The sequence below is a fragment of the Alligator mississippiensis genome, chromosome 1 (assembly GCF_030867095.1).
Source record: "Alligator mississippiensis isolate rAllMis1 chromosome 1, rAllMis1, whole genome shotgun sequence".
NCBI lineage: Eukaryota > Metazoa > Chordata > Crocodylia > Alligatoridae > Alligator > Alligator mississippiensis.
Window position 1 is genome coordinate 65450179 of NC_081824.1, and position 15385 is coordinate 65465563.

Genomic DNA, 15385 nt, shown 5'->3' on the forward strand with positions numbered 1-15385 from the left:
AGATCATATATGATTTATCTAGGCACAGATTAGGGATACTCTGGTGGTATTAGCTCATCACATTTAATTAATCAGTTCCTTGTCTCTCATTAAGAATAAATTGCAAATTATTCAATTTATTTCATTTTTTATATTAAAATTGCCTTTTTTATATTTGCCACACACCCATCAGCAGCTAAAGAAACATATAATTTGTGACAGACAACATGCAACATTTCAGTGTCACTTGACTAGTCAAAAACCAGTTTCTAATCTGCCTTAATTACCCATTTGCTCTTAAAATTTAATATTTTAGTCTGGTAACATTTTTAGAATTGTTTAAATATTAAGCCTGACAATTTTCAAGTCAATGTAAAGTCTACTACTGATTTTAATGAATGTAAGATCAGGCCTTAAATAATCAATTTGCTGAGAGTAGTTCGACATGTCACCTGCTTTCAAATTACACAAACAATTTTAGGCTGTATGTATTTCTTTCCAGTTTAAATCTTTCAAATAGGATGCTACCATTTTTTGGTACTGATGACTTATACATTTTATTGTCTTTGCTTTACTTATATATGGGTATTATGCCTAAAGCAGACTGTCCTTTTTAGGAGGTCCATATTCAAGAACGTATATACAAGTCAAGATTCAAAGAAACTTAATTAAAATCTAGGGTGTAATTATACTGAAGTGTTTCTCAATCAAACTTTCATAATTACAAAACTCACCATTTATCCTTAGTAGTGACAATGTCAAAAAAAGAGAAAGGAACTTATGAATTACTTTTATGTTAGTTATGCTTTTTTCAATATGTCAGCATGCACTACACTCTTCTCAAGCAATACTACAATCTCAGTATTTATCACATACCTTCTTCAGTTTTTCCATATCCATTCAATGAATTGCCAGGCCCAGACTGATACTCAGGAATAAGAGAGACATCATATCTTGTATCTGGAAGCAAGTTCTGTAAAGTTGTAGATCTTTCATTTGCTGAGATGGTTATTTGTTTCCTTTCTCCTCCTGTAGCTGGCCTATATACAAGCCTATACCTTAGCACATTCCCTGGAGCTGGCGTCCAACCAACTTTAAAACTATCAGTAGTTTCATCTGTTATCCTTAAGTTTCGAGGAGCCCCTTTAACTACAAAAAAGATTTATAAATTGTAATTGCTTGTCTTTAAATCAACCTGTATATAGAATAAAATGTTTATTAGCTCCAAATTTACCAGAACCAGTTTATCCAAACCAAAGACTAAAAGATGCCTCATATACGAGAAACCTTATAAATGAAAAATCAGGGCTCATGAACATGTCTCAGATCAGGTACCCAGAATCACTAGTCACATCTGAAATCTTAGAACTTGGGCTCAAATGTAAGCTATAACAATATTCTCTTCCAACATGAATATGGTAAAACCTGTGCTATACAACCATATTAAATGAAAAGGCTATTTGGTTATCGCATATTGTCTTTTAATAAAGGTAGAAAAAACTGTACTCAGTACAGTTGAGGACACTGAAAGGAATCTTCTTGAAATAAGAGATTGCCTACTTAGATGCATTATTGTGCAGCTTTCATTGTGGCCATGTACTTCTGTCCAATCACCATTCACCAATATTTATCTGACCACAAACTTCCAAAGATTCTGGAAGGACATTAAAGAACATTGGAACCAATGGGTCTCCTTAAGTTAAATGTTCCTAATTAATAAAATTTTTTACACTTCTATTTTAAACATTTTATTGAGCATTTAAAGAAGTCTAATTAGGTTACTAACCTAACAATGTAAAAATGCTTGCTGCCCTGAAAGAGATCTGTTTATCTATCCTGCTCCTTGACAAAAATTATGGCTTCTACTCAGACCATCTAGCATGACTGGATGGATGTTGCAGGGCAGAATTTAACACTTTCCCACATGTGCTGTGGCCAAAATGCATCATTTGTTGCCCAGAAGTCAATGAGAGTTTGGACACATGCATTTAAAAACAAAATCTGCCCTTTAACATTTACTAAATGCTCTTTGTGTATGGTTCCTCTTTCATAAATAATTTAATGTGAACATCTGCCTGCCATAAATATTGTTCTTTGTCATTCAATTAAAGATGTGCTTTCAACTGTAACAATAAAAACCTTACTTTTATACAAACAAAATACTTTTAATTTATTTTTACCTGACATAAAAATAACACCAGATTTAAAATTCCGTAGTACCCTAAGGCTAAAATCAGTTATCAAGAATCCAGCTGTTTGACCCAAGCTGTTAGCCAACGCAGCATGCAGAACTGTTGACATTTATACTCCATTAGTGGGACTTCTGAAAACTGTCAGGATTGCATCACATCAAGATTGTGAACTTTTTAAAATGCAGCATTGGTCACAAAATGAGGTATATTATTAATGCCTCACTTTTGGTAAAGCTGCTTAGCCTCTCTTTCCTTCCCAATTAAAATCTGTCTACAGTATCAAACAAGAAAACATTTTAAGAAATTGGTTTCTTAAGAAAAAGTTATTGGGGGCTAAACTATTCTCTCTCTCTCTCATGCGCATGCATGCATACACACACACACACACACACGATGAAATCTACATCTGCCGCACTACTCTTCTCCCAATCCAATTTTAATCAATCCTAAGGAAAAATTAAATTAAATTACTTTTCATGTTATTTCCTTTGATCACATATAATCTTATATATGGCAAAGGTAAAAAATAATAGTATGAAATGAAGTAATAGGTATAATAGATGAACTACAGGATCAGGTCCAGTAAGTCCTTTCCGTCTAAGAATGACAATTCTTTATTCTATTTTATAAACCAGTCTTTTTTCTGTAAAAAATGTAGATCTAGTAACCACTGAAGCACCTGTACATCCTTTGAATATAAGACAGTCTTCAAAACTAAATAATTCTTCTAAAAATGGCCTACATTTTCAAGTTAAAAAAAAGTAGAAAACTCTTATATACACCATAGACATTGAATGATGGTAAATTTGTCTATATTTGATGCTGTATTTTTTAATTAAATTGAGTCATAAAATTAGGGTGCATCTTTAATTCAAAGGCATCTTGCATTCAAAGGAATATAGTAAAGAATATGGTAACTCTTAGTTGGATTGGAGCTTTAATAATTAAATATCTATGAAAATTATACATGTATATCACCACAGTGTATTGGAGAAGAAGACACTACAACCTCAGAACAACATAACATCCGGGAAACACTGAAACAAATTAAAATTCAATCTTAATAGTTGTCCTTTATCAGAATTTTTATCTTTATTAAAAGAAACAGAAAAGCCATTATGCCAGTCTCATCCCACATACCAGTACTATATTTCAGAATTAGCTTGGTATTCCTCATATACAAATTCTCTCAATAAAGTAGACAGTTATTTGAACGTGTGACCTGTTTGTGGCTGAGAATAATGGGAAAGTTACCTTCTAAGGTTGTTTCTTCCCCATCCAAGGAAGGACCATCACCGTCTTCATATTCTGAAATCACACTGACTGCATATGTAGTTTCAGGCAGTAAATTTGTGAGAACTGAGCTAGTACTAGATGCTGGTACTGAAATAATGAAATCCTCTCCACCAACAGCCACCTTGTATTTAACTAGATAGGACAAAACCTCAGAGCCAGCTGGAGACCAGCCCACTTTGAAACTGTTAGATGTCACATCAGAGAAAACCAAATTCCTTGCAGGGAGATAAGCTGTACAGAAATAAAGACAGATAGAAGAGCTGTTATGGTTATTTAAAAAAAATGTTAAGGCCCTCCAAAGTCTACTAAAACGACGCCTGAAATCAGCTGATTTCATTCATTCAAAAGAGATTTTTTTTATGTGCAGAAATGATTATCATAAATTTTTATGAAGGCATAATTATTACAATAATCTCTGAGAGTAGAAATGGATACTGCCAAATGAAGTGGATCAACTGTGCCAGGATATGTTGCAGTACAGCTGATCCACTTCACTGGGTGAAATACGTCACCTGTTGTCCCACCCACTGATGCTGATGGGCGACATGTTTTTCTGGTGCTTGAGGAGCCTGGTCCAGCATGCCCCAGGGATTCCTGGGCAAGATCATGCCCTCAAGCCCTAGGAATGCCTGCCTAGCTTTCCTCACCTACCAAGACATGCTGCCAGGATCTCTAGGGAGCACCCTGGTGAGCAGGCAAAGTCGGGGTTTCCCAGCTTACTAAATCACACCCCTGGGATCTCTGGGGTGCATGTCAGCAAGCACAGAAAATCTGCTGCTCCTATAGTCATAGGCACAACCCCCCTCCCCCTGCTTCAGTAAGCACCTGAGCTAATGCTCTGCTTGCCTACCCCAAGTTATGCTATTCATTTTATATTTCAATAGCTTCATTGTAGCTATAAAAAGTTGTCAAATTCTGCCCTCCTTTACACCAGAGCAAATTTCATTGGCATCAGTGGAGTTCCCTAATTGCAAATGAGAGTAATATTTGTCTCAGATTATTTTCATTACATTTTTCTATTTCTCTAAGTAGTAATAATTACTCACATTTTTTCCGTATAGCAGCCAGTTCCTGCTCAATTCGTAGGCAGACAGACTGGGTAAGTTCAAAAGATATTCTCTGGAAAGCATCAAAATCTTCCACTGTGTACACGTGGGTTTCAGCTGGCGGTGAGGCAATTGCTTCCAATTCTGAACGTACTGCATCCTTAACACCAACTGCAAATATTTCTACGTCTGTCTCCCTCAATTTTATGGCTGGCTCTTTAAAGGCATCTGATGATTTTCCATCAGTAATAAGAATCATGACCCTTGGTACATTTGGTCTTGATCCTCTGCTGGTAACAAATACTTTCTCCCTCACATAGGTCATCGCTTTGCCTGTGTTTGTAGATCCACCTCTGTAGGGGAAGGTGTTAATAGCCTTTATTATATCTTCAACTCGGTTGTATCTGTTCAAAGAAAACTCCGTATAGGGATCCCTGCTGTACTGGACAAGACTTATCTGTACTTTTTGAGGTGAAATCTCAAAGCTTTTAACTAACACTTCCAAAAAGGCTCTTACTTTAACAAAATTGGCGATGCCAATGCTGTAGGAGCCATCCACTAAAAGCACAACATCAGCTTTTACATCCACACCACGTGAGCATTCTGTAAAGAGAGAGAATCACCACTATAAGAGATCTCCAACAGCCATGGAACTTCTATTGCATCTGTATTTCTTATCCACTAACCAAAAGTTTACACACACAAAATGATGTGCTTCAGTTAAAGTAATTCCATTAACTAAAAGTATTTCTCACAATAAATGAAGGTCTGCTATTGTAAGAGACATTTAGAGGTCTTTAAAAATATCTATGTTATCAGAACATTATCCAGTCAATAACTTACCCACTTGAACTTTTATTGGTTGTGTTTTTTCCATTATTGTAATTGGCTCACTGGCTGTCAGTCCTCTCATTGCATACACATTAATCTGGTATTCTGTGTCTGGTGAAAGATCTTTTACATTCAAAGCAGTAGTTTGAGGACCCACACTCAATATATGTTGTTTCCCACCAGCTATCATGGGAATGAATTGCACTCTGTAGCCCGTTATTTGGCCAGTGGATGGCTCCCACGTAATCCTAATAGATTTTGATGAGATCTGGGTTGTCGCTAGGTTTGAAGGAGACTCTACCACTGAAACATTAAAAAAACCCAGATGGTCAGATACAATTATAAACAGGATTTTTCACATTTTTATTATAGACTTTGAGAACAAACTGGCTGCATCTACATGAGACACTGAATGCACAGTAGCTCGTTACTACTGTGCAGTAGCATCACGTGGCATGAAACGTGATGCAATGCTACTGCACAGAAGTAACAAGCTATAGAGCAGTCAAGAAGCTATACAGGGATGCTACTGAGCAGTAAGAATCTCAATAGATGCAGCCACTGAGTTGTATTTGATCAAATTTTCTCTAAAGAGTATTAGTAAAAGCGACAGCAGTAATGTGGATGTAAATAAATAAAACCAGGTTTCAAAGTAACTTCAAAAGGAGCAGCAGTGAAAGTCAGCAATAAAAACTGATTCATGTGCTCTTCCCAAAACACAATAGAATTTACAGTGAAAATGCTGTCATATACTAATGTTGTTTGACGCAGAAATAAAACTCCCTTGTAAATTCCTGGAAATGTATTAGAAAGTTTAAATGCAGACACTGTTTGGGAACCATAACAATAGATCAATCCACAATGTCATTATTTGGAGAGACTAACCCTTATAGAGGCATAAAATTTTTACTTTTGGCTTCTGGGCAAACCACAGGTTCTGCCTCTTCACTCAAGATGACTTGCCCTGCATAACAAGTGGGGCAATATGTCATAACCCATTCCTTTCAGATGCAGGTCATTTCAACTAAGTTTTCTCTTTAGCATATTTTTCCACCAAAGTGGAAGAAGTGGACCAAAATGTAGATTCTCGGACTCTGATAGCTACAACTTATTGTGGCTGCTCCTAGACCTATGGACTTCAGGAGATGCTTCATATTCACTCAGTGTTACATGTACATATATACTCTGTTTAAATGTATAGAGAATTAATATGTTTTCCACACATAAACTGTAGATTATAAAATTGATGGAGCTATTGAAACAAAAAGAGTACATATAACCTCCCGTATCAGGTAATATTCCAGTAAATTATGGTTTTTTTAAAGATCTCACCTTCTTCTCCACTAACCAATTCACCCAGTTGTTCATCAACACCTGAGCATACTTGCAAAATTATTTCATTCTGTATATCCACAATTCCATCAAAATTAGGCACATTAAAAACATGCTTCAATGAAGGTGGAGATGCTATTAGTTTCAGTTCTCTTGCATCTGCTGCTTTGATTCCTAAAAATTATAGCATGGAAGAATGTTATAAGTGTACATATTACTTAGCTCTTCTTATGGTTACTTTTAAAGTATTATAGCTTGATAAAGTAAAGCTGATACAAGTACAACTCTAATTATTAAGAGTCAAGCTAGTAAACCAGATAATGCACTCCATTAATATACTAGACTTTTACCTCCAGAGACTCATTATACCTCCAGGGAGTCACATGTAAAACAGTCAAACAGTTTGTTGGTCTTCTAGTTTCTTGCTGACCACATTACAAAATTACCACACAATTTAGAACAATAGGAATGCCAAACTTGGGACAGCTCAAAACTGCAAAAAACATAGTTCAGGCTATTGCTATTACTATGTTAATCCCTCTCTATAATGCATTATCATATTTACCCACATTACTCAATAATATATAACATCAACATACCTAAGGAGAAAACTTCAACTCCTATGTTGCGAAGCTCTCTTGCAGGAATTTCAACTTCATCTTGAGATTTTCCATCCGTAATAACAATTGCTACTTTAGGAAAACCTTTCCTTGCTCCAGCAGTTTCAGTGAATGTATTTTTAACCAGATAATCAATGGCTTCACCTAAAATTAAGAGTAACAAAATGGCTTGTGCTTTATTGAGGAACAAACTAGGTTTTTAAAAGAGTTTGGGCTCTAAAATAAAATGCTACATAAACATAGTTTATCAAACATTATCAAAGAGCTAAAATCCATACCTGTCATTGTGTTGCCACCTTTGTAGGGTATTCTTTTAATTGCCTCAATAAGATCTCTTCTTCTGAAATACTGATTTAAGTTGAACTCTGTTCTTGTATCAGAACTGTACTGAACAACTCCAACTCTTGTCTTTTCTTCCCCAATGTCAAAAGCTGATACAAGGGCAACCATGAAGTCCAAAATATATCTAAAGTTATTTCTCCCCACACTCCAAGAGCCATCAACAAGAAAAACTAAATCTGTCGTTGCACTGATGGAACATCCTGAAATACATATACAAAAAAAAAACCTCTTAGCAGAAGAGTAAAGGATCATCTACTTGTTAATATTGTTACAAACTTTCAGGTCATTATACCATATTATGCATAATATGCACAGTGGAAAACTAATAAATATAAGCCAAACAAAATGGAAATTAAACACATTCAAATTTTTACTTGAAATACCGGACTTCGGTGAAACACCAATCACCCAGCCAGATGCCGTCAGTAAAGACCTTCCAGCTGGCGTTCTCAAAATGGAATTGTCAGTTGGGAGCTCGGTCAAAGGGTAGCCTATTTAATAATCATCAACGGATACAGGAAAAGATATATAGCTCTGACAGTAGCCCAAATGCCAAATGTACAATTCTGTGGAGTGATTTGATGCTGGGGAAGATTTAATTTTGGCACCGCTCTTTTGTCCCACCCTTAACCTTACATAGCAGCAGCATGAGTTTTTCTGCAATGTACAAGTCAGCATCAAGGGGACATTTTTAAAAGGACTGAGATAGGCATTGGGGCTCCTCAGGGGAAATTAGTTTATGTACATGAAATTCCTGGCTCTCATATCAATTATATGTCTCATTTCCATAAAGGGACTGCAGGTTCTTCCAATTCTAGTCCCTTTTCAAATTTCTTCAGCCCAGTGCACAGCAAATATTATAAGTCAATAAAACTTTACTGCTAAAGTTTTATTAACAGACACAGGAATTTTACTTCCTTGACTGTTCCAAAGGTCTAATGAAGTTTGTCATGGACTTCATCAGACATTTGATCAAACCCTTGCTTATCTCCAAATAAACTATAATACAAAAAAACCCCCCAAAAACTTACTTTGTAACTGAATCTCATTGATCTTTTTGTCCTCTTTTCTTACTGGACCACCTGTCTGAACTGAAGAAAACATAATATAGATAAATGTAGTGGAAAGGAAATAAAAATATGTCATATGACTACAGATTATATTTCATTTCATAGAGAAGTAGGGCTGGACGGGACCTCCAGAGGTCATCTAGATGAACCACCTGCCTGAAGCAAGATCATCCCTATCCAAACCATCCTATACAAATCCATTGTCTAGCCTATTAGCAAAACTACATAGTCAATCCTGACACAACCATGAGGGGGACAATGGGAGCCAATGTCATTCTGATGCAAAGATTGTTAGAATATGCTCCAAGGAAAAGGACAATGCCCACTCCCATTAGAGAGGAAGGCAAAAACACCCATGGTACCTTCCAATCTGGCCATGGGGGGGAAAATCCCTTTTGACATCAAATATAGCTATCATTCTAGCCAGTGTGGAGGGGCAAGACCCTTGTGGCAGGGCACCGTAGGTGCCTGCCACTTCAAGGGCCTGGAGCTGGCAGCTGGCAGGTGCCTGATGAGGGCAGCCATTTTGAACCTAGGGCTGCCCATATAAACAGGGCAGTTTTGCTGCTAGAGGCCAGGTAACAACACTGCCTGGCCAGAGGGCTGCTGGTATCATCTGGAGGTAAGGGAGGAGCTGTAGGGGATGGTCAGGAGGCTCCTGGTCCTGGGTACAAGCTAAAACTGCACCCTGCCAGGAGTGGGTGGTGTGGTGGGGTTCTCAGTGGTACAGGAGCCCCCAAGAAATGCTAGGCCAGTTACCACCCTGGTGAAAGGCGGGGTGGGGTGCCTTAACCCCTAGCCCCCACAACTGGGTGGGTTACCCCTTGTTTGGAGGGTCTGGAAGGTGGACCCCATAGAGAAAGAGTGAGGCCATAGACTCAGGAACCTGTCCAGACTTCCCCTGACTGGTCAAAGCTGGGGCCAGGACTGGAAGGGTTGAAGGGCCAGGGGCCCACTGTAAGGGACACCCAAGAGCTGCGCGCCTGGGGTTCCAACTGGCCTGGAGGTGGGCCAGGACTAGTGAGCCAAAGGTCCTGGGGGGACCACACCTGAAGGGGAAGCAGTTCAGGGAGCTATGCTGCCCAGTATGAAGGTGAAATAGACTGCCTGAGGAGAGGAATCCAGGCAGGGTTCAATTAGTAGGATTCTGGGGCCCAGTGTGGGGGCCCGTGATGTTGAGAACAGCTGGATGCCATCTGTGTGGCTTGGGCTGTGGTGAAGGGGAGGAACGGAGCCACAGACAGTGCCCCCTGGCATCGGGGCAAGAAATGGGCAGCCTCCCACTTAACTGACATTTATTAATTAATTCCCAACAAGACGTGGCAGGCGAGAAGGCAGGCAGTTAGCCCAGAAATGGGTGGGTGGGCCACAGTGAGATTGGCCCCGAGAAGGCCCCCATTACAACCCTCTATCCAAGAACCTCTGGGTTAAAGTTCTAGCAGAAGTACTGGCACACCCCAGTCAAAACCTTCAGCTTCGTGAAAGTGAAAAGTTGAACACCAAAGTAGAAAAGTACACTGGAATTAAGCACACAACTGTGGCTGTCAAATCCCAAAATGTGATTGTATACATATAATTCATGCACACCTTTCTTGGGTCTGAACTGAACAGCACTGCAGCTAGGCCACTACATAAACAATAAACTACTGACAGTTTCACATGCTTATATAATACCTTCTTCCATCCTACAGCATTTTTTGAAAACTAATGAAGTAATCTTTGCAATTTTCCCATTTTACAGGTAGGGAAACTGATCATAACTTGCTCCAGGTTATATGGAACATACAAGGCAAATCCAAAACTAAAACAAGTTTTGAAAGCCAGTCCAGTACTTTTAGTATAGTTATTAGAGGTAGCCTATTAACATTTTATACTAACTTAATTAACTTTGACTCTATGGGCACCTATACACATGCCCGGAGCCTGCTCCAATGCACGCTGATTAGCATGCATCAGAACAGACTTAGCATACTCTAGAAGCCTCAGCATCACATGTATTCAACATCCCCACACTTCAAAATGACAGTGGGGATGCTTTAACTAAAGCTTGTGCAAGGAGCTCTAGTTAAAACACCCTCACTGCCATTTTGAAGCACAGGGATGCTGAATACAGGAGATGCTGCAGGCACTTTACTTAAAGTGGCTCCCAAGAGCCACTCTAGTGAAAGCAGGCCCCCCTCCCCTGGATCACATGTAAAGATGCCCTATGAATCTAGGTGCATTTTATTCAATGCATTAAAACATGAGAAGATAATGGAGCATTCAACTATTTTGCACTGAAATCTGGACTGTGTTTGATCCATTTCCTGCTGATTTTTTTTTCTATTTACTTCGATGGCATCTAGATCAAGTTTACTGCAAGTAAGTCTGGTTTAGGTAAAGGTGAAAGTATTTCCTTCAGCCTTCTACCATATTTTTCTCCTCCCTGCCCTGCAGATTGCCTCTGCTCCTAGCAGGATCACTAATACTTGCAAAAAAGTTGTCTGTAGAGCCAAAAAAGAGCAAGATCATATGTACACATTAATGTTTTGCTGGCTAAGAGGCACCAAGCCAGAATTCTGTCCTATAATAGGCCACTTGAACTGTATTCAGTTATATGTAATTTTATAATATATGTACTTACTTGTAAGTTGGCCAGAAACAGGTATACTCTCCTCTCTGTCATCATATGCAAATATTGACACAACATATTCTATATCAGGTGTAAGGTCAGATAATATAGTGTGGGTAGTACTAGGTGAAAGGGCAAATTCTTTGATAGGTCCATCTGTAATACAACATACAGAACACATTTAACACAAAGTATCTTAGTCCACCAATACCAAGTTTCTCATAACCTGAAAACACAATAAAGTCAACTATCTAGTCTCATTTAAAGTCACAGAGTTGTCAGCTTTCCTAAAAAAATTTATAAAATTGCACATAAAATTATTCCCAATAAAGCATCCCATCTTCCCATTCGATCTAAAACATAAGATATGTATCTAAAAGTAGCTGCATTTAAATTAATCGGGTTATAGGGTAGGATCCATTTCTGATCATGTACCAGTTATGAACTGGTATGACTTCACTGAGTATGTTGGAATTACAAATTGTCTATTCTGGCCTAAATGTGAGAAGTCATGGTTCTTTTATTTTATGATATTATATGCAATGTGATGAGATTCTATAATATTCTATGAGATTCAGTTTTTTATCTAGGAAAACCTACTTTAAGAAAAAAGCATATTGCTACTATTTTAATAGAGGATTTTTGTTTGTTTTTAATATGTCTATATGTAAAAATCAGACAAAGGAAATCTACCAATTTGAAAATCTCTCAAAGAAAATTAAGGATATGCAAATTCTATATCGGATTCTCTACTATCTAGCATCTTAAGCCACCAGGACTTGTCCAGAGTAAACGTGAGAAATGCTACCATTCTGGTTTAGTAACATTTTAACATTAACTTTGTACAGGTAAGGATGCAAAATGGAGAAGATCAGACATGTACACTCTAAAAGTAACATGACAGGACCCAATTCAGAATTCATACTTAGTTTTATACCCAAATTACTCCTGATTTACGCTGATATAACAGCATCATCAGTATACCAAGGAATCAGACACCACTAAAGAGACTACCGGTGGAGTGACACAGCAGGGGGGTGTCCATCATGCAGCATTCCAGAGGATCATCAATGCAGTGGAGAGGGTGCCACATGGCACAACACCACACGGTTATGGGGCATGTAGCCCATGAGGCATGTGGTGGGCCAATGGTCCCCTGCGACTCAAAAGTTGAACAGCCTTGAGGTACAGCATATTACTAAAACATGGTCTACAACACTCCATAAATGGAATGGAGTCATGACTTCCCCTATTTCCTAGTTCTCCTCACCCATTTGTTTCAAAGGAAAATCATGAGCACATAATCCTTGCATACCCCAATATGCTGATACTGTGATGCAGGTAGCCCAACTACAGGCTATGCAAGAGAGGAAATCTATTACTCCATCCCTGTGCTGCTGCATGCCCATCTAGGAGAACATTAATATTTATTCACACCTCACCTCCTAATAATTTCGCGAAGCTAGATAATGTCATTGTATGAAACTCAAACTTACCAACTGGATGGACAACTGTTATCCTGTAACCCTCTATTGCACCATATGGTCTTTTCCATGACATGTGAACATTATGTTCATCTATAATTGTAAAATTCAAGTCTGACGGTGGATTAACTGCAAAAGATTTATATCAGGTAAAGGTTTAAAAAGTTGAACAAGCTATTATCATGTTAATAAAATAAATGATGCTGAGCAAAGCTTACTAAGATTGTCTTTGCATAAATTTGTTTCCAACAAATATAAAGATATGTTGTTGGAAAAAGAGTAAAATAAAAGCTGACGAAATATGACAAAACATCAAAGAGAATATGCATTAAGAGGACAGCACAAAACATTTGTTTCTTGAGTTGCCAAGTCATTCAAGAATGGCCAGCAAAATCAAGCACGATAGAAAACACATTTGGATACATGTACAATGAGTTCACAGGTAATAATCACATATGCAAACATTTCACATAACAATTAAAGGAATTTTGATACATGCTGGGTGCAGTCCGTACAAGCATGCTAAATCACAACCTGCATACAACACCATGAGATTGTTTAGAGCATGAATGCAGTACTCTCCCTCATAGGATATCAAAAAAATGATAATCTTTTTAAGATGATTTTTGCATATTTCTTGTAAATTATATTGTACTGAATCTAAAAACATGGCAGAAATTAAGAAAAATAGAATTTTAATAGTATTTAATAATAAAGAAAAAAGTTTGAGAGTTTAATGTTTAAGCAATTTATATCATGTTCTATATAAAAATATACATGTAAAATGTATATCAGTAATTATTGTAATATATCCTCTATTGTATAATTCCAAGTACTGGCAGCTCAACCCCTTTGTTCCTAGTGACCACTAAAGTGGCATATTTTGCACATAGTTACAAAGAATTGAGGAACAAAAGGGCTAATAAGTAGTTATGGTTATAAGTAATTTACTGTAATATTTGAAATGATGTAAAGGTTCACAAAAATAAGATTCGACCTGTTTACATCCAATTTCAAAGGTGTAAACCATCATTATCATGTTCCCTTTGCAGCAGGTGTACCCATACTAGAAGTGGCATTTTAACATAAAATGCCAGTATGGTTTCTGTATAACATAATTGTTAATTATGAAAAGACAACATCAAGGTATATTTATGGACATTTATTTACAGAATTTATAGAAAACAGCAAAGAAGGCACCAGTGATCTGAACAAATGATTGCAAATAAAACTTGTAGGAGCTGGTGACAGAAGTAACTGAACAGTATAGAAAGAAACAGTTTACATACGATATCTTGCAGCATCATGCATATGTACACAAAATGTTGATTATTATTTTTAGCTTCCCACAATGGACAAAAGCCTCCATGTACAAGGTTCATTACACAAAGAAGTCTCATAAATATTTTATAATGATATTCTCTTGATAAACTGTATCATGCTTATTCGTGCAATATTTTACTGACTCACTGTCAGTGCATGGTAGGTGTATTACATACTACTAATTAAACAGGTCTACAAAGTAAGATAAGATTCAGCCATACTTTCCTTCAATACTTCAGATTGTTTTGCAGGCATTCTGGATTAGTCAGATTTTTTTTGTTTCCTGAAAGATCTCCATTATTGCTTAGTTAAGGACCTTTTTTGTTGTTGTTTTGTTTTTTAAGCACAACAATTCAATTAAAAAGCAGAGTTTAGAAACAAATGACAGATTTTTTACTGCAACTAGGACCTTTTCCAATCATGATAGATGGCATATTTGTAAAATTGAAAATTAAATAATTTAAAACTGCCATTTCCAACCATAGGATAATATGGCTTTGGAATATTGATTCAACAGATATACTAGTATTGGAATAAATGTTATTTCTCCTATTATCCATACACAGGCAGTGAGATTAGACTATTAATCTGCATGCATATTTTATTCATCATTCTGTTTACTATAATCACATAGATAAAGACAGCAAAGTCATTACTTAGTATCAAAATCATGCAACAGGTGTTAATAATAAAATACATTACATATTAAGAATATCATTATAAAATATCATTTCAGTAGCAATGGCTCAGGACAAATTTAATGCAAAGGCAGAGACAACTGACCTGAGCATGCTTAAAAATAATTCAGTACATGGAAAAAATAGCACCACCAACCTTGAAAGTAAATTGACCTGATGCAGCAGAGACTTTAGGCTTTAACTGCTGTAGGACAGCAGCAGCCCAACTTGTTGATATCCAAATGACCGGATTCCAGATAAACTGAAAAACTGACTGTGAGGAAAAGTCTTTAACATCATAAAGGATTTTAGTCCACTTGCTGAAATTCTGATGTGGTACTTGGCAGTTAGAAAGATAGCATAATCAATATTTAACTGGTGAATCCACTCATCCACATATAAAAGCTTAACAAATTCATAGCATTAAATGCTACTCTCCAACTGAGTTCAATGGCAATTTTGCCTAAGTGAAGAAAGTGGGTTTTGGAGTATGATCATTAACATCTCTGTTGGATTGATATTATTCAAGTCAAAGAAACTCACTTTAGACTGCATTCAGTGCTCACATGGAACCCTACTGAT

General features: G+C 37.1%; 1 protein-coding gene across 4 annotated transcripts in view; it reads right to left on the minus strand.

The window, feature by feature from the left end:
• COL12A1 (collagen type XII alpha 1 chain) overlaps positions 1–15385 on the minus strand; it is a 133896-nt gene that overhangs the window by 108884 nt on the left and 9627 nt on the right. For 3 of the 4 annotated variants that reach the window (XM_006262249.4, XM_014596676.3, XM_014596675.3), the window contains 10 exons: positions 12816–12932; positions 11332–11475; positions 8670–8729; positions 7575–7838; positions 7276–7440; positions 6677–6850; positions 5357–5647; positions 4514–5116; positions 3426–3698; positions 856–1128 (listed from right to left, as the gene is read on the minus strand). The exons of the other annotated variant lie outside the window; for it this stretch is intronic. In XM_006262249.4, the coding sequence (XP_006262311.2) occupies positions 856–1128; positions 3426–3698; positions 4514–5116; positions 5357–5647; positions 6677–6850; positions 7276–7440; positions 7575–7838; positions 8670–8729; positions 11332–11475; positions 12816–12932 (2364 nt within the window). The remainder of the gene's footprint in view (positions 1–855; positions 1129–3425; positions 3699–4513; positions 5117–5356; positions 5648–6676; positions 6851–7275; positions 7441–7574; positions 7839–8669; positions 8730–11331; positions 11476–12815; positions 12933–15385) is intronic. 4 annotated transcript variants of the gene reach the window in all.